This window comes from Limanda limanda, chromosome 16 (assembly GCF_963576545.1).
Source record: "Limanda limanda chromosome 16, fLimLim1.1, whole genome shotgun sequence".
Lineage (NCBI taxonomy): Eukaryota > Metazoa > Chordata > Actinopteri > Pleuronectiformes > Pleuronectidae > Limanda > Limanda limanda.
This window is the reverse complement of record NC_083651.1, coordinates 22,436,292-22,456,711: the sequence shown is the minus strand read 5'-3', so window position 1 is coordinate 22,456,711 and position 20,420 is coordinate 22,436,292. Positions and strand designations below refer to the sequence as shown.

General features: G+C 40.3%; 2 protein-coding genes across 2 annotated transcripts; both read right to left on the bottom strand.

The window, feature by feature from the left end:
* Positions 1-4,127: 4,127 nt before the first annotated feature.
* On the bottom strand, positions 4,128-10,023 carry LOC133021767 (nucleolus and neural progenitor protein-like). Its single transcript, XM_061088737.1, has 12 exons — positions 9,797-10,023; positions 9,653-9,704; positions 8,967-9,185; positions 7,626-7,811; positions 7,256-7,410; positions 7,081-7,169; positions 6,307-6,435; positions 6,076-6,153; positions 5,650-5,948; positions 5,366-5,424; positions 5,067-5,263; positions 4,128-4,975 (listed from the first exon to the last, which is right to left on the bottom strand). Exons 1-12 carry the CDS (start codon positions 9,917-9,919, stop codon positions 4,624-4,626), a joined length of 1,938 nt encoding a protein of 645 aa, XP_060944720.1. The 5' UTR covers positions 9,920-10,023; the 3' UTR covers positions 4,128-4,623.
* A 664-nt stretch (positions 10,024-10,687) lies between these two features.
* Positions 10,688-18,303, bottom strand: poglut2 (protein O-glucosyltransferase 2). The gene is made up of 10 exons (XM_061088246.1): positions 17,970-18,303; positions 16,342-16,547; positions 16,054-16,259; positions 15,359-15,436; positions 14,910-15,082; positions 12,372-12,609; positions 11,950-12,159; positions 11,724-11,813; positions 11,429-11,533; positions 10,688-10,852 (listed from the first exon to the last, which is right to left on the bottom strand). Exons 1-10 carry the CDS (start codon positions 18,158-18,160, stop codon positions 10,835-10,837), a joined length of 1,515 nt encoding a protein of 504 aa, XP_060944229.1. The 5' UTR covers positions 18,161-18,303; the 3' UTR covers positions 10,688-10,834.
* Between the last annotated feature and the right edge of the window lie 2,117 nt (positions 18,304-20,420).

The following is a 20,420-nucleotide window of genomic DNA, read 5'->3' as shown; positions in this document are numbered from 1 at the left end:
GTATTGGCATCTGTAATCACAGATCTGTAATAGCCACTTTTTGATTATAATGAAGTACCTTAATGATTTATATTACAGAATACAACAATGGTCTATTCCACATGTCATGTCATACTGGAAACCTTTTGGAAGTGAGATCGACTGCAAGAAAGTCTGGATGATTACAAATCACAAATATTACCCTGACAATCATGGTGAAATTCAAAAGACACATAAACTGTTGCATCTTTTTTTGGTGCTGTCCCCACATCACAACATTCTGTCTTTAATAGATTGTTCACTGACAATGTTTTCAAAGCATGTGTAAGAAGGTACAGTTATTTTTCACCTCGTAAATGTATTGATCAGTTTGGCAAATTTATTATTCACAAATGTGATTTTAGGAATGAAAAAGAGGTTATTTCCTTAAAAGCTGTTGAACAATATTAAATCTTATTTCTAACTATACTAACCAAAAAGGCTATTGAAACCCTTTTGCTAAGATATTTTTTATGAATTGTGGAAAATCCGAATAGCTGCAGATACATTTTCTGTCATTTAATTAATTAATTGATCAACAAATTCCATTATTGCACCGTTTAACCTCTAAAAGGAGGCATGTTTAATGAGTGGGACATGTGATTTTTATATTTTTCATTAATTAATAGATTGTTACAATAATTATCCCTATTTCCTGATCACAGTAGAAGAGGTTTTAAAACAGGCAGCTGTGAGGTTAGGAACATTTAGTTAAACTGGGTTAATGTCAAACAATAAAACTATATAAAACAATGAAACTTCATCTTTGGCTGAACACTAGCACTTGTAAAAGCTGTAAGAGTCTACGACAGTTTAAAAAATGATAATAAAATTGTGGGCACTTTTTTGTCGTGACTGCTGATTATGTAGTAAATGCATGTTTATTGTGAACAGCAAGCACATAACAGCAAACAGAATATACGCTTTCACAGCATGTTATCTTGTGATAGTATCTGCATAGACATGAGGATGATCTTGGAGAAATACACCATGATGAATACATTATTTGAATTGAATGCCATACTTTTATTTTCTCTTAAAATCATCCCTTTATAGAATAGATCAAGAATAAGACAGGTTCAGTTTTTATTCACAAGACAGTGAAAAGCCAAAGACAGTGTTAAAGATACTGCTCTGGCCTAGATTATGACCCATGTTGATATTAAAATGGAGCTTGGTGTAAAGTTTATGTAATCTACTGTGCCTGACAGTACAGGCAATGCAATGTTTTATTGCAGTACTATAAAAGAACACACTGTGACCCCGAAGGAGAATGAGTTAGCATTGAAAATAAATGGTTGGATGCTAATGGTGCAACTGGGGGCTGTTTGGGGTCGTATTTGTAGAGTTGAGTAAAAACGTGTCAATGGGCTCTCCTCTCCCAACAGATTCCGTAAACACACGTGTGCCCACATGGCCTCTAATGTGAAAAAGAGTATAAAGGTCTGCACATCTGGCATGTTTCTGGTTACTTAATCTTCTTTCTAATGAAGCAGGGGAATGGAGCCATTATACATATAAATATACCGTATGTGTCAGGTCTCAGTACTCTAGTGTAAGGGACTGATGAGGGGCAGTTTGTACACTGGCTTTTTAAATGCTCTGGGGGGTTTCTCTCACATTTGTTCTTGGACATAAAAAGAACATCATCTTTAAAATACACGTGAGTAAAAGAGTTAGTGTTATATTGACTTGGATACAATACAATGCATAGCTATACAGTAAATATAAAAGGAGAAGCAAAACAATAGCTTAGAAATAATTTCATGGGAAGATTTCAACTCATTTCACAACCTGAATTTGAAGCTCAGATCTGCAATGTGTGGACATGATATAAAACATATAGCCTATTTCTTGATATAATTAACAAATTAAATGTACAGGGATTTGTTCCTGCATTAGATGCACTGTTCATATTCAGTGTCCCCTCTCAGGCCTTAATAAGGATTTTGACTCTTCACTCATTCTATATGGGTTTACCCTCATTCTATTCATGGCCTTTATTCCTTAGATAATCAAAATTTAAACATGAATAATAAATGATTCGAAGTCATTTAACTTAATCAAATATATTAGGATTTGAATTAACTAAATTTAATTGAGTTGATTCAAAAACAGAATAAATTAAATGGTACTAACATGAATACATTCAAATATAATAAATAAACCAATTTAAAAGCGTCTGAGTTCATTTAATTGTCAACTGAATCGATGAAGTTGAATTAACCTTAATTCAACAAAATTAATTGAATTGTGTTAAGTGAAAGCATTGAGCGATGGAGAAAATGCAGGATGAGCTAAGAAAGAATGATGATGTACCTGGATTTGCCACCGTGGGCCCACTTTTCATTTTCCTGTCGCTGTGGTGGTAACGGTGTAGTGATGGTATACACCTCTGAGTATTACTGTTCAGTCCCTACGTCCTGCTCCATACAAAACATACAAATTGAAATGTTAATGCTCCATTCCCCTGCTGCTATTAAGAAGGCAGCACAATAAACTGAAGCACATCGTATTGAAGTTGCAGACCTGCGGATTCTTACTCTTCTTTTAGGTCATATTGTGCCCACAGGCCCTCACTGATGCATCTGCAGAATCCCCGGAGAACCATCCTAATAAATATATGTGCTATTCCAGCACCAAGCCTGAATGTGTGGAAGCATCTGTTTACAATTATATCCTGTTAGATATCTCTCGGCTGCTGCAGCCAGATAATGATGCAGAGCTGAGAAAGACAAAAGTCATGATGGATCCATTTCAGACCAATTTACCAAAGCCGCCAATTATGTTAGTTCAGAGTTTTTCTGAGTTAGACGACTGATTCTTGTCAGATTGCGAGTTTATTTAACATTTGACATCTGATGACTGCTCGCTGGCAACAAATTGTAGTCTCACAATTTGCATCATATCGATATATCTCAGGATTGCTGCAGTTCATGCCATACTGAGTTTTTTTTTTTAATTAATCACATTATGTGCCCATGCAGCCTAAAACAGTGTTATTTAGAAAAGGACAAAGTGGAGGAAAAGACACAAACCAGATTAGCAGCATTAATAACAACACTGAACAAATTAAGCCATCCTTGGGTTATTTTCCAACATTTATAAACTCATGTGCATTCAAATTAAACAACCATTATATTCTGTCATAATCAGTGCACCAGCACATATCGGCATTTTGAACAGACATTTCGTGTGATATCGATTTTCTTAACTCATGCCAGTGTGCTCTCTGTTCACATCGGCACTCACAGATTCTCAAGAAGACTGACACCTCTGCCGTCTCCAGCTGCCTCTGCCAGGAGCATTACAGGTAACAAGGTAGAGGGAGTCAATCAATATTGTTGGAGAAGAATCACTGATTGAGTTGTTTATCATCATCTCCACCAGGCAGAGCTAGAAATCCAGCTGGAGCCAGAGACTGTATATAGGCTGGAGCCCCATGAAGATGCTCAGTTTCCTCAGCTGATTTTTGTCCTTGAACAGACAACCAAATATTATACTATTATGTTCAACAATTATCACTGTGGTTTTGCTGTTTAACCATTCCATGAAATGTTTCTAGTATTTGATGAAACCAAGATTATTTCATTTTGTCACGTGAGATTTCATAGGACAGATTGGAAAGTGTTGACTCCTGCAGCAACAAACATTTAATTTGTATTCGACCATCTCAGTCTCTTCAGCAATATTCTCACAGAATCATAGTAAGCACCTGTTTCTCTAAATCAGCTTTTTGTAGTTTGACCACAGGTGGGCAGTATGGGACAGTATGTGCACTCGGTAAACCTGCATAAAATATTTGGTTGATTCAAACACCATTGACTGTAGATATCATCTTATATATGAGCTGTCATAAAATGACCTAGATATTCTACCTCATTAGTTATTGCTGAGTTTATTTAGTATATTTTCTCACTGAGTTGCCTTCTATCATCTGTTTACACTGTTTTAGTGTTTACAGCCAGTGTGTACAGTCATCTTAGTTTAATACTTCATATTCTCAACGTTCATCTTGAGTTGATATGTTGCTATCAGTTATTACAGCAAGTGGTCCATCCTCACTAGAGACTAAAAGTTATGAGTAAAAACTTTGAAGTGTTGTACTGGTTTTAATCTTTCTCACACACCCACGTCACTTGTATCATTGTTCAGCTAAATGTAAATACACATCGTATGCAGACATTTTGTATTTTAGTGAACAGGGATTTCAAATATTACATTACTTTTCTGTTTTGACATCCTGCACAAAATCACATTTCTTCTTGCATATGGGAGGTTTTTGTGTCCTAATTTGATTCAAAATACATACTTAAATTGACTGGTTACCATGACGAGTTCAACTGATCCCTGGCAACATCAAACTCACAGACACAGGATCAATAATACAAACGGGTTTTTTTTACATCTAAGGCATAAACTCTTGTATTCTGGTATCAAAAACAACTGTTGATCTCCACTGTTATGTCTCTTAAACTATTTCGCTTTGAAAATATCATCAGTTAAAATCTGTTTTACTGACCGAGGTTTACATCAAGTCACATCCCTGTTGTGATCCTTCAGAGTCCATAGCTCAGCTGACGACACTGAGTTTGTTTCAAAGTGTTATAAACCTACAGAGGCAAAAATATCATCTATGTCATCTTGGCCTTCACAGTGAATGGGCTGAGGCGTCTCCTTATGTGTGGTCCCGCTACTTTCTTCTTCCTCTGTGGGTCCAGATGCTGATAACTCACACTTTCTCCTCCCCCTCCTCCTTTCCCTCCTCAGGTGTATCTTTTTTACAACAGTCTTGATTGTGGAAAACCTTAATTGTCTCCTGAGGTAATGAAAACGCGCTCTACGGCGAGGATTCATCCTCATGGAGGCAGAGAGGCGGAAGGTTCTTGGCGCTGAACCCTGAAGAGATGAAGCCCAGAGAGCTTCCCGTCTCAAGCTCTGCAACTTCCTCTGGACACTGAGCATCAGGAGAAAGATACATTTAATATGCCAACCTTGTCATAGTAGTTCTACCTCAACAACTTCATATTGTGTGGTGCTGCTCTTACTTGTAGCCAGCAGCCTCCAGGCTAGTCATCTTGTGGCACTTCAACCGCAGGAAGGTTAAAAGACGTTTTTCCTTTTTTCTCTGCTGGGATTTACACCATGTGATCTGTTCTTCCAGATAAGCCGCCATGTCTGTGAATGAAGTCACTTCTCCCACTAGTTCCTTGAATCTCAGTGTCCCATCTGTCTTGTTTGGTGTCTGTGGGAAGGATTTGTCAAAGGATCAGTACATTGGAAGATCAGTTGACAGCAGTATAAAATCAGTAAATAAATAAACACTGCATCTGATTTGTTCACACACCTCTTGAAAGTTCCTGAAAACCTCCAGAAATGGCTTCATGTCTGTGTCATGAACTAAACCTTGGAAATAAGGACAAGAATAAAAATGAGTAATGTAACGTAATAAACTGCTGGATTAAAAGAAAATGTTTCAACAGTGGGACATTTGTTTTTTTTAACTATCTCTAATTGAATCGAATAAATGAAACAAACGGACACCTATTTTAGTCTTTCTAGACAGTATCACATTACTGCCCTGAGTAAGTGCTTCAAGCAAAATACAAATCCATAGATGAAGCTCCACACCTCTTTCAATAGCCACGCCCAGATCTTCCCTAACCTTCCCCTTCTGTCCAGGTTTCTTGACTCTAGCAGTAGAACTCTTCTCCTTCTGCGTCTCCTTGTGTTCTTTAGCGTGGGAACCAGGCTTTGGTGTTTTGATCAGTAACAGTGCATGAGAGGGACTCAGAAGCTGAGCCACATCTGGGGGCAGGGAAAAGTCTGTAAGGAAGGGCATGGGCTGAGCCTTGGCGACTTCTCTGAGGAACTCCAGGAGCTGCTGGTACAGAGTGGACAGGCTGACCAGGACGCCACGGAATATCACCCTGATGGAGGCACAGGGACGGGTGGATTCAGACAGTGGGGGGTGTTTTATAGACGAAGACACATCATAAAATATCAGATGCAGCACGTTCTAATTCTGCCACTGTAACAATGAGGAAAAACACTCACCAAAGACGACTGAGCATGCTGGTTATCACCAAATTCAAGATAACAAACTCCTCCAGTTTCATGTGCTGATGTGAGAGTCTGAAACAAATCTGTTAAGGGCATGACTTTTCGAAGAGGCTGTAACACTCAATTCAAACAAACAGATCCACGTCTTGGGAAGTTCCTATCACACGTCTCATCAGGAATGAACAACCACATGTTTTATAACGGTACAGCATTTGGGAAGGATACGAGAAAGCTCTGCAGCAGCGGTCCAGCGTGCAGCTCATCAGCTGGGCGGCTCCCAGCACCTTGAGACAGAGCCACTCCAGCATTGGCTGACTGGGAACATCACAGTTACCGGTCTTGATGCTGAGACCACTAAAGACACACACACGCAAAAACCACACTTAATTACTTTGTAATTACTGCAGCAACCAAGCACATTGATTAAACTTGGACTGAAGAGTATTATTTGTACTTTGTTGTGATTTAATATTGATTAAATAAACGCCCCAATTAAATATATAATGATTCACACACAGCCTGATGCCTCTAGCTGGTGTGAAAGTACCTCAACCTCGTAGTTGTGCTTTAATGGATCTACGACAACTGATTGAAGTTTGATTTATTCTCACTGCTTGGTTTGGCTTACTGAAAAAAACACAGATGGCAGAAAGTGAGTGAAGAATGACAGATCTTGTATAGAGGTGATTTTGTTTTAGTGAGGAAATATGTTCATAATCTTCATAATGTAGATTCTTGTTCTTCTTCCGTCTTTGTTTAAATATTTCCACTTGTGTACATCATTTGCTGCTTTTTGAGCATCTACATTTTCCTTTGAATAGAGTACATTATGAATTACTTTCAGGAGTATGTGATTAGTGTCTCTTTTACTGAGAATGTTGTTGTTGGATGTTTTTTTTGTTTTTTTTTATGATTGTCTATTAAAATCAATGAATACTCAATAAACACAACATGATAAAGGGCACTACCACCACGTGACACTAACCCAGTGTTAACTACCTTTGAATCCTGTTGGGACACAGACAAGTCAGTTCATCGAGAGCCACGTCCAGCTTCATCTTCTTCAGCCTGTTCACACATTGTTCCACCTGGGACAGAGAGGACAGGATATGACACATGGACACAGTGAGTTGTTGAACTAGCTGAAGCAGATCCCACATGAGGAGGGTCTCACCTGCTTCAGACCCTTCAGCGTCTTGTTTCCTCTGAAGCTGTTGTTGAGGATGTACAGCAGCTCGTAGAGGACTCGAACCTCCGTTTGAAGAATCTCACTGCGGAGAAGTTTGAGGACCTTCTCGTTTTCAACCAACAGAGCTGCAACGTTTGTGCCTGCAAAACAGCGACGACACACACACACACACACATCAACAACACATACACGTTAGGGAGGATATGAAGGTGCACACTAGCACAACCCAGTGGCACAACACAGCCCAGCCTAGCACAGCACAGCCCAGCACAGCCCAGTTCACATGGCCTGGAAGCGACATGACGCAGCAAAGTGAGATATTTATCATGTCTTTATAGGACAGACTCCCTGGTACCTGTAGCTGAGCTGAAAGTTACCCGGACGCTGGAAACAGCTCCAGGGAAGGAGATGTTTACTCTGTTCCACGGTTCAGCTGCCATGCTGCTCTGCAGGAGGAGCACACATCCGGAAGTGGACCAGCCAATCCAAATCGACCACACAGTGACGTCAGAGTCCGTGTTAAAGGCACAGCGCACGGAAACTGGAGCAACAAATACAGTACAGTTAATTAAACTTAAGAAAACTAAACTAAACTAAAGAAATAAATCTCAGTCCTCTAAACAGGTCCGATTTTTTTCATTAGGATCCATCAATTGTTGTCTGAGAAATGAAGAACACAATTTTGGAAGAACAATTTAGATTAAACTTAGCTGCTCCTGTTGCTATGAATTGAATTGCATTAATGCTATTATTATTATTATTATTATTAGTAGTAGTAGTAGTAGTAGTAGTAGTAGTAGTATTAATTCATTAAATGTTGTATCTGGACCTTTTATAACAAGTTGGCCGATGTTGAACTCTATTATGTTATATAATATACAGAAAGAAATCTCTAATTCTAACAATTTAGGATGTGACTGGTTTTATGGCAACACAGGACAGGGCTGGAGGCTTCCTGACTCTGCAGGCTCCCAGGTTGTCCTCCCTCAAGTCCCCAGCAGAGGGCGTGGAGGTGTTGGTGGAGGTGGGTGTGCGGGGGACTATCCCCCAGTAGCTGTGCTCCAAGAGGTGAGATGTAACGTCTGTAACCATTTATATTAAGTTCAGGTATTGATAATTATCAGGATGAATGTGTCAGATACAAACATTTAATAAAAAACCAAGCATTTTTTAGATCTGAGGTCGATCACTCATGGGTTACATGCTTGCACAATGCATAAACAATACACAAATGTGTATGTTTACCCTTTATTAAATTAATTTAAATGGAAATTATTGTTTTATTGCTCAGGTCTTCATTAAAATATTACACTTTATGGACAAACATATTGGGAAACCTACACACTTGACCTACAAGATATTTAATGACATGCCATTCAAATCCATAGGCCTTTATATGGTGCTGATCCCCGCTTTGCAGCTATAACAGCTTCCACTCTTCTGGGAAGGCTTCATACACATATACACATTCATCCAGAAGAGCATTTGTCAGGTCAGACACTGACGTTGGACAAGAGGACATATCTCCATAGAGTTGTCCAAAATGTCCTGGTAGGCTGAAGCATTAAGATTTTTTCCTTCACTGGAACTAAGGGGCCAAGACCAACTAATGATAACGGGACTGAATGAAACCCATGAATACCATGATTAATTATTTTTTTCCATAGAGTGTACATTTAAAACAGTGGGGGCAAACTCACCTTATCACACATGTTGTCCCCGGTGCCTGACACAAACAGCACCGGCACGTGTTCCGGCAGCGCCCTGAGATCCTCACTGCGCTGCAGGTGGGCGTGTGTCTGTCCTGGGGGGTGCAGAGGGAAAGACAGGCAGATGACCCCCTGCACTGCTCCCTCTGTTCCCTCACTCAGCTGCCGGGCTAAAGCTGCAGCGGCACGACTCCCCATTGACCTGCCTGTGGACAGTGGACACACACACGTTCCAGAGAATGCAGTCATTTTGAAATAAAAGGCTCTGAAACAACCTACCTAAGGAAATATAACAGGGTGAGTCAATAACTTCACTTTAATGAAGGCTGAAAACTTAGTTTTATCATATTGAATACCCTGATAAGTATTATTATTGTCATGGGTGGTCATGCTTAAATTTGAATATTTGTACTTTTATGACTGTTTTGATTTTTTTTCATGTTATTTTTATGTACTTGTGTCTTTTATTTGTGAAGCACTTGGCAACTTTATTTTTAGCAGAGCTTCATAAACAAAGATATCATTATTATAAATATCATTAGTACATTTAAATGTGGGTTCAAAAGGGGGACTGACTGCCATATAGTGAACTGATTAATTTAAATGGACCTGTCAATGATAGTTATTTTATTGCTATGCTCACAGACTGTGTAAAACCCTGTGTAGCACTCACCTCCGACGAATATGTGCCTGATGTTAAACCTCTGCAGTGATTTCAAATAGTCCTGTGAGAGGAAACCACATCTTATTCATGCAGATTCACAAAGAACCACCGGGTTAGGGTTAGGAACACTGTTGAGTGGATGGAGGCCCTCACCCACACAGCGTGGAACACCTTCACCCTGTAGCTCAGGTTCAAAGCTCTGCAGGTGAAGCGCAGGCAGAGGAAGCCACCTGAAGCCAGGGCGTGAGACAGAGACACCAGCTGAGGGACGTGCATGTCTCCACCGGCTCCGTGCGTGAGTATCACAGCGGTGTGGACACGTGTCTCCGAGGAGGGGACACACAGTGCAGCGTCCACACACTTTGTCCCCAACTGCACCTTCACTGTGTCCTGAACCGGATACAAGCGGCACCGTCCATCACAGACACATTTAACTTTAAATCGTTTCTCTTGTGAGTAATGACGCAGTTTGACAAATTAACTACAAACTAAACAAAGTACAGCGACTGTAACTAACAGTAAGAGTTTGTGTTGTATCAGGATCGAGTCTCTGTTAAATTTACAAGATGTAATGTTTATATTTACCTCCACAAACTTCTCCATCTCTTCTGCGGTACCTCAAGTGACGTTACAGCCGACTAGGGTCATCTAGAGGTTGGGAGTGTTATTACAACTTAAATTTTCGACTCTTGTCATTGATTTTATACATTGTCATAGGTTTAATATATACATGTATAATATATATATATATTAAATATATACATAGATAAATCAGGTATAATGTTGACAGCCAATGTGAAGCATGGTAAGCGTACCTTATAGGGTAGTGACATACAGAGCAGAAAATAATGTGTGTTGGTATATATATATATATATACATATAAAGTTTATATTCCCAATTTTGGATCCTCCCAAAAAAAAACTAGGTACAGGTTTTCTTCATCCTTTCACATGTTCAGGTCAAGTCATCTTATCTTGTTCTCTATATGTATGTGCGAGTGTGTAATATAACAGCAAGAATAAAAAACACACACCTTCAACATGTAAAAAAGAAATACATTTATTTAAAAAATATGACCTAAGGTGATATTAGTTAATATCACACAGTCAAACAATTAATCCACATTTGTACAAATTATTTGGCACTTTATCAGATATGAAGGACTTCTCTGTAAGTGAGTGACGGGTCCATCAGAGTTCATCTTTTGCCTGAAAAACAAACAATAACACTGATGTTAGAATTAGGAGTAATATAAATATATATACATCTATAATATATACATACATATATAGACTTACATGTTACAGAGCTGAATAAGCAACTTGAATCTGATATGTATTTATCATGAAAAATAAAAATTATATTATTTAAGTGATAGTGTAACCTTTAGGTGTAAATTGTACAAGTGTAAAAGTATGTTAAGAGTAGAATGCACTTTAGATGCAGGGACATATTATACACACTAGAGGAAGACATACTCTCTAGTGTTGAGGAATTAGCTTGTGGAAGGATGACTTATCGAAACCTCAGGTGTAAATTCAACCATCTGTGATGACTGAGTGTCATTGAGCTGTTTAGGTTCAAGATCCGGTTCCTTTACTTTATATTGTTGCTCATCTATTCATGATTATTTTTACATTTGTAGATTCCTATGTGTCGTACATGTGTAATGTAATCTGTGTGCTTGAAAAATAGACTTTATTTTCGTTATCTGAGCTACTTGTGTAAACTGAGATGGGGGGAAAGTCCCTTTGATGCAAGGGAAACATATTTGTGTCTGTTACCGTCGTCCTGTGGCAGGAACACGTGAACAGGTCGTCAGTCGGCTGCTTTACGAGCTCCATGTCCTCACGAACCGCCGGCTCCGTCACCTGGAGTTTGGCATATGCCTGCAAGAAGGAAACTGAAGTTACAGAGAGAAATACAACAGGCAGAGGCAGTTCACCCTGATAACAATGACCCTATTAAAACATATTTATGAATGAACTTAAATATTGTTTAACACCAATGTAACATACTTTGAGCCCTGGATGATTGTGTGATGAGGAGGTGAGGTAATATTTTAAGACAGCACTGTACCTGGAAAAGTTTGAAGTAGTAACAAAGTATACTGTCTCCCATGAGATGATTGCGGGCAAACTGTTGACCCGCCAGTGCAATTTTCTTTGCCTGAAAGAAGAATCAAAGTGATCTGGGTTCATTTTTGAATCACAACAACCCAGTAGAGTGAGGCCAATAAGGATCCACTACATAGAATCATGCCTGATCAGTTGGTGTTTATACCAAACTGAATAATCATCATCACCTCTTCATCATGGTCACGGGCCCATTGGATCTTTTCCAGCACATCTTCCAGGTCCGCCCTTATTGGGATGAAGTGCTCCCATGGTCGCAGCTCATTGTAGAAGTGCTCGTAGTAGCCCGAGTCCTGCTTTAAGACCACACTGTCTCCTGACAACAGGTACGGCAGCCGATACGCCGCCACCGTGCCGTCAATGTTTATTTGGTACTTGTACTGGAGGTGGACATGGAACACAAATTAAAAAAAAAGGTTTAATGACTTATCAAAATCAGGGCTACATTTAAAATCCAATTTTTGTTTGTCACATACTTTCCTCATAGACACTACTTCACTTGAGGCTCTTGTCTTTTTGTGCAGATTGTGCTTATTCAAAGTATATTTTTCTAAGGCAGTCCATCAGAAACCAGCTATAACGGTGCACTTACCTTGAAAAAGTCAAAGAACGAGACGTGTTTGACCAGCGGCCCGTAGAGGCTCTCGTCGTGCTTGAAGAAGAAGAAGTTGGTGAAAGCTGCGTCTATCATGTGAGGATGAGCCCTCGATAGCTTGACCAGCTCCAGCCGCTCCTGACGACTGTCCCTCCCTCTCCAGAAGGCCGTGGCGTTCTTCTCTGACCACGGCGGCCCCGAGTTGGCCTGAACTGACATCATGTCCAGACTTACTCTGTTGAATTGGACGGACACAATGGTGAATGTCAAATCAGCCATCTCACACTTCATAAAAATGCATGAGGTCTGACTTTATACAAGCAGAGAGGCATGAGGAGAAAATAATGAGCGTCCGGACACGGGTTTATTTGAGTTTCATTAGTCTGTCTGCACTGTGGCGGTGTCAGGGAACAGGCTGTGCACAGTTCGGCCGATCCACACTGTCACCTGCTAATGAGAGATTGTAACTGAAGGAGTCAATGTTTATTTTTTTGTTTCGTGGAAAAGCTAAGCAAACATTCATATCAGATTGTCCTGAACAAATCTATCAAACCAACTGTGGCAAAAAAGCAAAACTGTAATATTCAAAATGTCCACAGAATATAAATATAACTGTCTTATAAGCTGCTCCCTGCGACACAGGTTTACTATTAGAACCCACTGTGCAATGAATCCAACCTGACGGCAGATCCTATGCCCAATGAAGGAAAAAGCTACGTTTTTGGAGACTTGTTTTTTATTCTTTTATTCTGGTAAGAATTTGGCTGGATTTTTCCTTTGAGGCTGCCCGCACAACATTCCTGAGGTATTTTGTCGACTATTCGATAAATATTAATATTATTAAACATTAAATGCTGGCTCACTGTACTTTCAGGTGTTGATAGGGGGGTATCGATCTGCATATGTCTCTCAGTGTGTGTACAGCCGTGGCCAAAAGTTTTGAGAATGGCACAAATATTCATTTTCACAAAGTCTGATGCCTCAGTTTTTAGGAAGTCAATTTGCATATACTCCAGAATGTTATGAAGAGTGATCAGATGAATTGCAATTAATTGCAAAGTCCCTCTTTGCCACGAAAATGAACTTAATACCCCAAAAACCATTTCCACTGCATTTCAGCCCTGCCAAAGAAGCACCAACTGACATCATGACAGTGCTTCTCTTGTAAACACGGGTGAGAGTGTCGACTAGGAAAAGGCTGGAGATCACTCTCTCATCCTGATTCAGACAAAATAGCAGACTGGAAGCTTTAAAAGGAGAGGGGTGCTTGAAATCATTGTTCTTCCTCTGTTAACCATGGTTACCTGCAAGGAAACACGTGCAGTCATCATTGTTTTGCACAAAAAGGGCTTCAGAGGCCAGGATATTGCTGCCAGTAAAATTGCACCCAAATGTACCATTTATCTGATCATCAAGAAGTTCAAGGAGAGAGGTGCAATTGTTGCAAGAAGGCTTCAGGGCGCCCAATAAAGTCCGGCAAGCGACAGGAGCGTCTTCTAAAGTTGAACCAGCTGCAGGATCGGGGCACCACTAGTGCAGAGGTTGGTCAGGAATGGCAGCAGGCAGGTGAGAGTGCATCTGCACGCACAGTGAGGCGAAGACGTTTGGAGGATGGCCTGGTGTCAAGAAGGGCAGCAAAGAATCCCTTTATCTCCAGGAAAAACATCAGGGACAGACTGATATTCTGTCAAAGGTACAGGGATTGGACTGCTGAGGACTGGGGTAAAGTCATTTTCTCTGATGAATCCCCTTACCGATTGTTTAGGGCATCTGGAAAAAAGCTTTTCCGGAGAAGAAAAGGTGAGCGCTACCATCAGTCCTGTGTTGTGCCAACAGTAAAGCATCCTGAGAACATTAATGTGTGGGGTTGCTTCTCAGCCAAGGGAACGGGCTCACTAACAATTTTGCCAAAGAACACATCCATGAATTAAGAATGGTACCAAAACATCCTCCGAGAGCCACTTCTCCCAACCATCCAAGAACAGTTTGGTGACGAACAGTGCCTTTTCCAACATGATGGAGCACCTTGCCATAAGGCAAAAGTGATAACCAAGTGGCTCGGGGAACAAAACATCGAAATTTTGGGTCCATGACCAGGAAATTCCCCAGACCTTAATCCCATTCAGAATTTGTGTTCAATCCTCAAGAGGCGGGAGAACAAACAAAAACCCACAAATTCTGACAAAGTCCAAGCATTGATTATGCAAGAATGAGCTACCATCAGTCAGGATGTGGCACAGAAGTTAATTGAAAGCATGCCAGAGCGAATTACAGAGGTCTTGAAAAAGAAGGGTCAACACTGCAAATATTGACTCTTTGCAGAAACTTAATGTAATTGTCAACAAAATCCTTTGACACTTATGAAATGCTTGTAATTATACTTCAGTATACCATAGTAACATCTGACAAAAAGATCTAAAAACACTGAAGCAGCACACTTTGTGAAAACCAATACTTGTGCCATTCTCAAAACTTTTGGCCACGGCTGTAGACTCGAGTTAATGAATCATGTAGCTTTTGGTTACAGAGACCTACCTGCCCATGGTCTCCAGGACAGACTCAGTCAGGTCATAAGTGGGCATGACGATATCTCGAGTATTGTTGGAGCCGCACCAAGAAAAGATGGGATGAATCCTGTCACTTGGTTTCCTCTTCTCCAGGGGCCAGTCACCCAGGTTCACAAAGAACTCAATGTCAGGAAGCTGCACCTGGAAACAGACAACAACACAGAGAAGAGAACTGGAGTGGGCTCTTTTGAGGGGAAGTGTTACATTACAAAATAATATTAGAAAAATAATATCACAAAATAGAGGAGATACTGTATGTGCATTATTGAAGTCTTTGAATACATATATAATGACACAACTTCCCAATGAAATATATTGCTTATGTGGAAGATAATAGTCAAGAATGAAATGATAATTAAAACTTATCATGAGGAGTGTCAAAATATTTCTGTTCAGGTAGTTTAAAGAAAATCTTACCTTCCTGGTGAGTGACAGGAGGATAGAGTCCATAAAGATCCTAAAACCCACATGTTCTCCAAAAGTTTTCACGTAAACCTGAAGGAAATTTAAAGAAGCTATAAGAACATTAAAGTAACACAGGAGAGCAAAGGAATAAATACCAAATAATGAGGAACACATTTTTGTGTGTTGCCAAACCTGAATTTAAAACATAATGTAGAAGTAACGATCAATGGGAGTGTGAATCCTTGACAACTGATTACTGATATGTCCAGGTAATGTTAGCACTCTGCGAATAAGGCTTCAGGCATATCAGTGTAGCAGACACCTGGATTGATGAACACGCTGGTATGTGTGCTGCACAGCCTCAGGCTCTCCTGGCCGACCTCACATTATCCTATGACCCTAATTACTATCAGCCTAGGGAAACACAACCTTTATTACTCTACTATACTTTCCTCTCTCTACTCAAAGGACAAACTGGGGATTTTCTTGTAAAATGACAAATGTGTTAATTGATTTCCCTTCACTATTAATTTATCTACAGACAGTTCATTACATTACATTACGAGAATTCCTTATCTCCACTCACAATGTCGTCGTTTTTCTAATGACACCTTCACCCATTCTAATATTTCCTAACAGGATGATTTGGTTGTTTACTGCTTAGTTTGTATGTAGTTAGTGGTTGTGGTGTATAAGGTCCAGTGTACCTGGTTGTCTTTGATGGTATAATGGCAGAGGCTTTGCCGCTGTCCAAAGCGCAGCGGGATCTCCTCAGCGTTACGATCAGGGTCAACACTCTGGTAAAAAGACAGGTCCTTGTCTATCTGGGGGAAGGACTGAGGACAGTGCATGTGTGCCTCCCATTCAGAACCACTGGGCTGGGGACAGTCACAGCCCTCGTGGTAGACTGGACCTGTGGATGACCAACACAGAAACATCAATAATATCTTTCACAAATTACGGATTTTGTCAGCAGCTTGAGTCGTGCTCTGTACCTTTGAGAATGAACGGCGACTTGGCAACATGCTTGTTCTTGAGCATAACGTGGATGTGAAGGTCCGTGTAGGTGGCATACATTCTGTATCGGACCAGGAATGACCCATCATGACGATCCAGGACCTGGATCCAAATCCTGGTGAACTGCTCCACCGGAGACACAATCTTCACCTCGAAGGTATTCTCACCGGGGGATGCTGTGAAACTGTGAGGAGGAAGAACATGGAGAACGAGCTGAAACAACCTGGCCTGCTGGAATGTACAGACGGGATACATATGATTGTATATGGGAAATGTTATACTCCCTAACAATCGGCCACCAAAAATCTGTGTTGGTCAGACTGTACTGTATATCTGTTTAGGATCATTATTGTGGTGATCACTTAATATGAACATGAACACACTCAAACAGCTGAATATCTACATTTCAACCTTTATATAAGCCTTTTGTGTGAGCAGGAAAAAAAAGTGTTTGTTAGGTATATGTTGTTGCTGATATAATTTCATGGCTGCTTGGAATTGCAATCCTAGCGTTGTGTTTCCTCTACCTGCAGACAACAACAGTGTAGTTTATTGAATGAATGGAGCAGAGAAACTGATCCATCTTGAGAACCAGAGCATGTGTGAAAGTGACACCCGCCGAGGGACTATGCATGGACTGGGATACCTTCATTGCACCTGTGGGAGATTTTGGATGAAAGTGGTCGTTGGAGGTTCTCTAACATCTCTCACAAAACACCACGCGTGGTTCAGAGACTTCCTAAGATGTCCTTTCTTTGACCTCGTGCTGTGTTCAGTTGTTAATAGAGGTTCAGTGACCTGTCTCATCGGACCTGGAGGGAGGTTATGTTTCCACCCGTCTGCCACTTGGGCCAACTGGGACACCTCAGAGACAACAACACAGAACTACATGAGAACCGTTTCAAATTGCATTAAGGGGGGGACATTGGAGGACATTTAGTTTTAGAGGTTATGGTGGCCTTAAAGCGCAAAACACAACAACAAATCGCAAATTGCAATAACAAATCAGAGACAGAAACAAGCCTTGTTGATAGTAGGTACCTTCTTTTTGCATTAGAAGTTAATGCCACTGATTTGTTGTCATGTTTTGTGATTTACTGTTGTGTTTTCAGTTCTCATTGTTTTGTGGTTTGTGATTTGTCATTGTAATTAATTGTCTTACTTGTTGTCGTGTTTTGTGATTTGTTGTTGTGTTTCCTTGTTTGTTGTTCTGTATTCTTTTTGTATTTTCTGTTGTCTTTTGTGATTTTATGTCTTGCACTTCAGGGTCATGCATAAATAAAAAGTCTAGCCCTCATAGAAACACAAACATTGATGACAAAGTGTTGAGAAAACTGAACCTTAATGTGACCTTTATTCATATAATAATGATATAAAGGTAATTTGTCCAACTTTGTTCGTTGAATCTAAATGAGACAAAGTTGTAGGTATTATTTCCATTCATATGAAGTCCTTGTTTACTAGTCTCTTGCTGCTCCACACTACAGCTGCTACGTGGAGCTCCTGTCACTGATCTCCACTGACAGTTCACTCTGATCTCTACAAAAGAAAAGTCAAAGTTTGTTCTCCAGCACTCGGAGCCGCATCGGGCCTGAACGGGACTTACTTCCTCCCGGAGCCGTCCGCCGCCTGGATGTAGAAGAACCGCGCCGGGAGAACCACGTCGGCCTCCAGCCCCGGTCCCCACACCAGAGTGTCCCCGGCACTGAGGACCGAGGCCCCGGGGACTTCCTGCGAGGACACGTCCCGGCAGCAGCAGGACAGCAGCAGCAGCCACGAACACAGCCTGGGACACATCACCGAGCCCGGGGAGAGGCTCTCTGTGTGAGCCGCTGAGAGGAGGAGGAGGAAGAGGAGGAGAAGGAGGAGCAGGAGGAGCTCCTCTTCTCACTGTGCTCTGATACAACGACTCGCCATCTTTAACTCGTCCAGATGTTGAGTGTTGAGTGACAGGAGCCGCCTCTGTCTGCTGAATGAGCGGGAGGGCGGGACTAGTGACACAGCGATCCGATTGGTCGCCCCTCCACCCTATTCTGGATCGGATTGGCTCAGTGAGCAGTGGACTCCTGAACGAACACCTGATTGGACGCGCACCCGGAAGTTAAACTCTTGGTTTTTTGATCACGTCTCTGACTCTGTGATAGTGGGTGTGGCATGTTATTATATCATTATTCAATGGTGGAGGTAGTTTAATAATAACAATATTATTCAAACTGTTGTTATGCTACTACTAATAATAATAGTTATAATAATAATTATGTTGCATTTTTTTTACAATGTTACAAAGTGATTAACAGACAAGGCAGATGACTAAAAGGACATAAAACACACAAGATATATAGCAATATAAATGAATCAAATTAATATATGAGAAATAAAAGCAGTGTAAATAAATGCAAATCAATCCTTTCCAAGGGGTTTCAGAAAGAGAAAGGTTTTAAGAGAAGATTTAAAAGAAGCTATAGAGGCAGGAGTGTGTCTGGTTTCAGGCTCTAACAGTGTATAGCTGTTGGCCTTAATCGATCACTTTCAAAGTTTTGTTTTGATTCACTCACAGAGACTTCTGAGTTGATCACAGTGTTGAAAAGCTCATCATTTATCACTGCATTTCCACAGTATTTCAGATTTACAAACAGTAGTGAGTGTTTTCGGACAGCTCTTTGTGTCAATATTTCCTCAGTAATTTTTTTTTTTTCAGCCACAACTCATGCAACGCTTCAAAATGCATGTGCTCGGGCCCACCCAGTGCTGCTTTGCAGCCCTAGAAATTTAAGTTATTATTATTATTTATTATTATTATTATTTTTCTATTTTAATTAGGGCCCGAGCACAGACATCAAAGGTGTCTGGTGAGACCCTATTGAAATTGTAAGGATTATTATTTATTATTATTATTATTATTATTATTATTATTATTATTATTATTATTATTATTATTATTATTCAGGCAAATGAAATGGCTTTTTGAGGGCTTTAACATGCTCAACTTCTTACCAAAATTTGCAGAAAGTTAGAAAGTGGTGAAAATTTACATATTCTGAAGGAATTTTCAATGGGCGTCGCAAAATGGCTCAACGGTGCCCCCCGAGACCCCCCGAGACCCCCAGAAGGTGTTCCCATTGACCTATCTTCACAAAAATCGATATACAGGTGTATCATGACCAGACAAACAAAAAAGTCTCTTGGTGCAATTGGAAAAACACAACAGGAAGCCTGCTATTTTGCATTTAGTGGCCATTTTGGCCATATTCCACATTTTTTCTTTGATACACTTGTACCAGGGTTTTCATCGGATCAACTTCAAATTGAGATGAGTGTCATCACAACAAGATGGAGATAAAAACTGACTGACAGATTTTATTTTAATCACACGGTGTGACCGTGGCGTGGTGTCAAAGTTTGATTACACGCCATTAAAACACGATGTTCTGTAACGCGGACATACATGGACCATGAATCCTTTGATTTCAGTCTTCCTAGATCAAAGGAAACTTTATGTCTTGCAAAGGTTACGTCTCTCTCTCTCTCAGAACTGGTTATTTTTGTTTTTTCAGACAAAAAGCATGCAACGCTTCAAAATGGATGTGCTCGGGCCCACCCAGTGCTGCTTTGCAGCCCTAAAATTTTTATTATTATTATTATTATTCAGGCAAATTAATTGGCTTTTTGAGGGCTTTACCATGCTCAAATTCTTACCAAAATTTGCAGAAAGTTAGAAAGTGGTGAAAATTTACGTATTCTGAAGGAATTTTCAATGGGCGTCGCAAAATGGCTCAACGGTGCCCCCCGAGACCCCTGGAACGTGTTCACATTGACCGGTCTTCACAAAAATCGATATACAGGTGTATCATGACCAGACAAACAAAAAAGTCTTTAACAGGAAGCCTGCTATTTTGCATTTAGTGGCCATTTTGGACATATTCCACATTTTTACTTTGAGGTACTTGTACCAGGGCTTTCATCGGATCAACTTCAAATTGAGATGAGTGTCATCACAACAAGATGGAGTTTTTTATTGGGATCTCTATTAGCTAAGCTTTCACACAGACGACCCATA